The sequence below is a fragment of the Arachis ipaensis genome, chromosome B04, assembly GCF_000816755.2.
Source record: "Arachis ipaensis cultivar K30076 chromosome B04, Araip1.1, whole genome shotgun sequence".
In the NCBI taxonomy this organism is placed as follows: domain Eukaryota; kingdom Viridiplantae; phylum Streptophyta; class Magnoliopsida; order Fabales; family Fabaceae; genus Arachis; species Arachis ipaensis.
In genome coordinates this window covers 8,089,832-8,096,367 of record NC_029788.2, presented here as the reverse complement: position 1 = coordinate 8,096,367, position 6,536 = coordinate 8,089,832, and the positions used below count along the sequence as shown (strand labels likewise).

The window sequence follows — 6,536 nt, the reverse complement described above, 5'->3', positions numbered from 1 at the left end:
ATTATTTATTAAAATACAAATTTTAATAGCGAGTTACAAAAGATATGGCTAAAGAAAGAAGATACATATAACATACTATTTGAAGGGAGTGTATCATGAATGATGATAGCATGCTTTTGATGCATACATTACTATGTTGACTAATTCCAATGAACATTCTGATTTATGAGACATTATGGTACTCATTATAGTTGTGCCTTCCTTGGCCAAAGCCTATTAATTCCTCTCTTTCTCTTTATCTCTATCTTTCTATCTATAATAATTCTTTGTCTCTTAGGATTACTTGCATGAAACTTCTAAAGCATTATTCACTGTCAAGCCTCACATGTTAATTCATATATGCATGCTTGTTCCAGGTGTTTCTGCTTCTTCCACTTTCATCAATTGGTAGAAAGTTACTGCTTCTGCTTCCTATGTCATTAATAGTATATATGCTTTGAACTGGTATGTTTTCTTTCTTTCTTTCTTAACAATTTCCAATGCATGCTTGTTTGGTGTTTGATGAAAGTCCTTGTAATTCTGTTAGCATAGGTATTTGATTTGAGCATATTGTAGTTGACTTATTACTTCAGAGCCAGTTAAAGGCTTTATACTATATAAAGATGAAACCACTTTTGTCAGGTATATATGTATAAAAAATATTATGGAAAAAAGTAGCATGAGTGAAGTAGATTCTGTGTTTGTAAAAAGTTCCAAGAGAAAAAAGGACAAAAGGAAAATGATAAACCTTCTTGTGGAGGGTGAGAGGGAGGTGAAACTGGGAGAGAACTTTATATATTGGAGAAGGGAATTTACCACTCAATTGGCTAAATGCCTTGGTGAATGCGTGCTATTAAAAAATAGGGAAGTAATTGATTCTAGATAGAGCAAAAGCTAGTTGACATTTAGCCATACACTGTTTCTTCTGAATTTTCGGCTATGATAATGAATTGAGGTATGTGAGGATTCCTTATAAGAAAAGGGTGCCTTGTAAGCACTCTGAATCTGATCATGTACCATCTTATTTGGAAGAAAATTATGTGTGTGAGGGGTTTCTTTCTTCTGTTTGAAAGCAATAGGTGCTTTGCCTTAAAACAAAGTGGCTTTTTTGCTTTACCAATAACATCTGTTTGTGAAGAGATAATACTCAATTTGGTCCCTGAAGTTACACTCGAACCTCAATTTAGTCTTTGAAATTTTAATTGCCTCAATTTAGTCCCCAAACTTTTCAATTGACTCTGTGACGGAAACCACTGTAGGGACTAACATGATTAAAATTTGAAAAGTTCAGGGACTAAATTGAAGCAATTGAAACTTTAAGGACTAAATTGAGGCTCGAGTGTAACTTCAGGAACCAAACTGAGTATTTTCTCGTTTGTGAAAGCATAGACCAAAACTAGAAGTCATCAACAATTAAAAGGAGGGGGGAAGCCTAGCACTAGGATCATATCTTCTTTAGTTCTGTTGCTTCCCTTTATAATGTTTCTCCTAATTTCAAAATTTGAAGCAAATCTAACACAAACCATGTCTTTCTGTCCCAATCGAACTGTCACCATTGAGAGTCCTAGTACTAGAAATCCAATTAATCGACTCAACTCGACCCATCTGAACCTTAGTACTATCTTGACCAATCTCATGGTGGAGCACAAGTCATGTCTAAGGAGTTGCTTTTATGTCACAAATTATTCTGAGCTTTTTTAAGTAATTGTATAAATTATAAGAATTGGAAGAAAAAAAGAGAGACAAAGAAAGAAAGTGGAAAAAAGTTTGGCTCCAACCTTTTCTCGGTTACTGTATACTATAATGGAAGGGTAAGATATCTAATTAAGAAGACCATCCTTTGGTAGAGGACCACTACCTGGCCAATTATAGGTTTCAATTTGAGGAAAAGAAAGTCTACATTCAGTTTATAATTATATATCAAAGTTCATTGATAAAGAGAAAGTAACTAAACAAAGTAACCTCACAAAAAAATAGGTTGAATGATCTTTGCCTGAGGAAGTTTTTTTGGTCACACACTAGCTGTTTGCTTGGTGCATCCCTTTCTCTCTGATTTTCCACATCATTTTGTCAAATAATCATTTAACTTAAAAGACTGCCATGCGTATTGGTACATATTTTACTTTGGATTTATGTACATTCTGATCCAACTATGTAAGCACTGTAATAGCCTCAATATTATTTAACTCTAAGTTGTAACCTAATGTTTAATTTTCTAAGTTTTATTTGTAGCAACTTTATTTTTTATGTTTCAAATAGTGTTGTTCAATTCGGCCCACGGTCAAATAACTGACGGAAACTGCTGACGTGGCACTGTCCATGTTAGATACATGAATACCATTTTTACCGTTCTATAAAACATTTTAGTGGTAAAGTTTTGCAATTGATATTTTTTAGGTTTTAGTGAATAATATTTGAGTACAAAATTTGCCTCAACTAAATCATGTAGCCATGTTTAATTCAGTTACAAATAATTGGACCACCTGGTATGCACCATTCACCTAATCTCTCAATTTGTCCACCAAACCAGGTCTCAATGTTGGTTTTGGATGCATGGACAATTGTCCATATGTATGCAATAATGCAAGTCCTGTTTATGATGGTTTATTTTATTTTCCAAGAAAACAAAAACATACAGAGAGCATAGTTATATGGTCATTTGAATATTTCCCTAAATGGAAATATAAACTTTAATAATTAAATTCAAACAATTATAAAATTGATGAAGAGAAGAACAAGTAATGCTTCACTTTTTACCATGTCCAGTGAAATTAGCACTGTCGGCACTACTACAAATTTAGTGGTGTATCTAACAAACATGGTAAAAAGATATTCTATAGCATTTTGCATCATCAGTGTCCATTTTCTTTTGTTGTTGACTTTTGTTTTCCTATTTAATATTATTATAACTTGGGTTTATGAGTTTATCTATCTTGTGCCCTAAGGACACATGTTAAGATTACAAATTGAGAAAGTTTTTATTGGAAATATAAAAAAAATTCTCCAATGCATTTGATTTGCATTTATTAAATGAAAAAATTTAAAACCTTCTACTAATAGTAAGCTTATCATGGGCACATGTTAGCTAAACCCTTATAACTTATATATCATCACTCATTTCCATTTGCTTCTATATTTCTTGTTACATATCAGTGACTCAATGTTATTGTACATTTACCTAATCTTAATTAGTTTCATGTAATTAAGGTTACATTATATATACATATAATGTGTAAAATATTGTGTCGACTCACATATCATCTACGATATTTCATGAGTAGTTTAAAGTTACTTCCAAATATGCACAATATTCTGCATAGTAGCCTTTATGAGTGCATGACAGCAAAAGCCTGATTTTATTGCTTTAATTTCCCCTGTATTATTAATATGTAGTTTGAGGACCCATCTTTTTATACATATAAGATCATTGTGTGAAGTTATATTCAGATGAATGAAGGAGTCAGAATCACAGCACTTGTCAAATGAAAGTTGAGGTAAGGCTTTCTTGCATATCACTGTTTTGCTTCTACATTTGCTACATCTTCTTTTTCTCTTTCATGATAGTGAGGACATGACATGATATGTGGATTCATGTCCTTGATCTCTGAACAATCATACTGTCACTGAAGTTTCTGTTTTTCAGAATTGAATCAGTGCAGGCTTTGTGCTACAAGTTTTTCTTGACCATTGGCATGTGTGTGTAGATCAAAAACAAATAGAAAAAATGAAGTTCATGAAACTTGGGACAAGGCCAGATACTTTCTACACTGAACAAGCTACCAGGTTTTCATAACAATCTTTCCTCAAAAGGCCCACATATTAATTATGTTTATGTATGTATATATGTATCTACTTGCTATATATAACATTCATAAATTGACTTGTGTTTATCATAAATGCAGGACTTTGGTTTCAAATATAGCTGTAGACCTTGTGATAAAAATCAATGATATTACTTATTTGCTACACAAGGTATTGTAATTAAGGTTGAGTTTGATGTGTGTTAATAAATCAATAAATAACATCAAAATTTTTATCTTTGTTCAATTATAATTCTGCTTTTCGTTAGCTGCAGGCTCCGCTTCTTCCTAAATGTGGTCTTCTGCAACAACTTTGCAGTGACTTCAGTGATCCTGAGCCTGTTTCTCTAGAGCTTCATGATATACCCGGAGGCGAAAATGCTTTTGAACTCTGTGCCAAGTTCTGTTATGGCATGTCAATCAATATTAGTGCTCATAACATTGTGCCAGCATTCTGTGCAGCTAAGTTCCTCCAAATGAACGAATCGATCGAGAAGGGTAACTTTGTAGGGAAGCTTGAGGCTTTCTTCAATTCTTGTATTCTTGAAGGTTGGAAGGACTCCATTGTAGCAATTCAGGCCACTGATAAGTTACCACTTTGGTCAGAGAATCTTGGAATAATAAGAAAGTGCATTGATTCAATTATTGAGAAAATTCTCACACCCTCACCACAGGTTAAGAACCTAAATAACATATTTTCCTCACTTTTTCTAATATTTCTTCTTAGGAAAGATTCATGCATAAATCCAAATTCAGCACCTCATATTTAGATTCAATTTTACATATGCAAGAAACTTTTGTTAGGACATTATGTGCTTAATAATGATTGGTCTTTGCAGGTTAAATGGTCCTACACCTACACGAGGCCCGGTTATGCTAGAAAACAGCATCATTCTGTCCCAAAGGATTGGTGGACAGAGGACGTGTCAGATCTCGGTATAGATCTTTTCCGGTGCATAATAATGGCAATCAGATCAACATATGTGTTGCCACACCAGCTTATTGGTGAAGCATTGCATGTCTATGCTTGCAAGTGGCTACCTGGCCTCACAAATATTAGAAGTTCAGGAAGTTCACTAGCACAGACCGAAGAATCAAAAGCGAAAAACCAAAAAATTCTTGAGACAATTGTAAGCATGATTCCTGCAGATAAAGGATCGGTTTCAGTTGGCTTCTTGTTGAAACTTCTCAGCATTTCGAGTCATCTTGGCATCTCGCCAACGACGAAAACAGAACTGATAAAAAGAGCCAGCATACAGTTTGAGGAAGCAACGGTGAGCGACTTGCTCTATCATTCGACATCTTCTTCGGACCGGAATTTCTATGACACAGAATTAGTCCTAGCGGTTCTTGAGAGTTTCTTCAAGTTTTGGAAGAGCAAGCCCCCTAGTGTAGTTGATAACAGACAATTCTTGAAATCAGTCAGAAATGTTGGGAAGCTCATTGATTCCTATCTTCAAGTGGTTGCAAGGGATAATAACATGCCAGTGTCAAAGTTTGTAGCTCTTGCTGAAGCCGTGCCGGCTATTGGCCGATCAGAGCATGATGATCTTTACCAGGCAATCAACATCTATCTTAAGGTGAATTATATATACATTCTTGTGAATTTGTGTGAGCTTGTTGAATTTTCATGATTTCTTTCTTGGGATTGTTGGCAGATGCATATGAAAAGGCATAATTCTTGTTTTGGTTGGCATTGCCTATTGTAGTTGTAGACACTCCATTCAATATAAACACATGTTCAAGGAATCAAGGCTAATGAATTTGTGATAGAACACTATAGATTTTAATGATTGAAACATAAATAGAATCTGTGATAGAATACTATAACATCGGTAGATGCGGCATATCTAAGAATTCCTCATGGAAGAGAAGAGAACACTATTCACAATTTCACATTCACACCAAAACTACATTCCTTAGGCATTAAGCTACTTCATTAGATGCAATTTAGCTTTATGGTACATTCATGATAATGGTTTTAAATTAAATACATAAACAGGTGCATCCTGATCTTGGCAAGGCAGAGAAGAGGCGCTTGTGCCGGATTCTACAATGCCAAAGACTGTCCCCAGAGGCGCGAGCGCACGCAGTTAAGAACGAGCTTCTGCCACTAAGAACAGTGGTTCAGCTTGTCTACTTTGAACAAGAGAAAGGCTCTAACAATAATAAGGCAACAACAACCACAACCATCAATCATCACAAGCTGCAAAAATCACATCATGATTTACTTCAAGGAGCAGCAGCGAAGCGGCCGGCTGCTAGAGTCGCGCACGACACACAATCTTTAGGCATAAACAAAGAGGAACTCATGAGAAGAATGTCTCATGCCGAGAGCAGAGAAAAGGTTCAAAACAGAAGTAAAATATCAGATGGTAAATTGGCATTGGAGATTGAAAAGAAGATGGTTATAGGAGGAGGAACAAAAGAAGAATGTACATCAGGGTGTAAGTTGGAATTGGTTTCAAAGAAAAGCATGAGAAAGGTAAGGAGTAATAAATCAGAACATGGCCATGGAAATGGAAAATAGAAAAGTGGTAATCATAATAATAAATCCTTTGAAGAACTCAGATAAAAACTCATCTCAACCTTCCAATATGTTCAATTTGTAAAACTTACCTCAATTCTTATTATTTCATTTTGTGTCATAAAAGAAATGTAAGAAGTGTATGATCCTTTGCACTTTCTATCTCTCTTATATTAATGTTTATTATTCCAAGTGGTCAATGCTACAAATATAATGCAGTTGAATTCTTA

General features: G+C 34.7%; 1 protein-coding gene across 9 annotated transcripts; it reads left to right on the top strand.

Moving 5' to 3' along the window:
- Positions 47–6,536, top strand: LOC107638737 (BTB/POZ domain-containing protein At5g47800). Of its 9 annotated transcripts, none has more exons than XM_021120644.1 (8): positions 47–178; positions 357–444; positions 3,427–3,473; positions 3,684–3,762; positions 3,882–3,951; positions 4,049–4,453; positions 4,619–5,359; positions 5,782–6,536. In XM_021120644.1, the coding sequence occupies exons 4-8, from the start codon at positions 3,704–3,706 to the stop codon at positions 6,307–6,309; spliced, it is 1,803 nt and encodes a 600-aa protein (XP_020976303.1). In that variant the 5' UTR covers positions 47–178; positions 357–444; positions 3,427–3,473; positions 3,684–3,703; the 3' UTR covers positions 6,310–6,536. The 9 variants fall into 9 exon arrangements, with proteins under 9 accessions (XP_020976303.1, XP_020976302.1, XP_016197586.1 ...); XM_021120643.1 differs by having other exon boundaries at positions 3,403–3,473; XM_016342100.2 differs by having other exon boundaries at positions 3,373–3,473.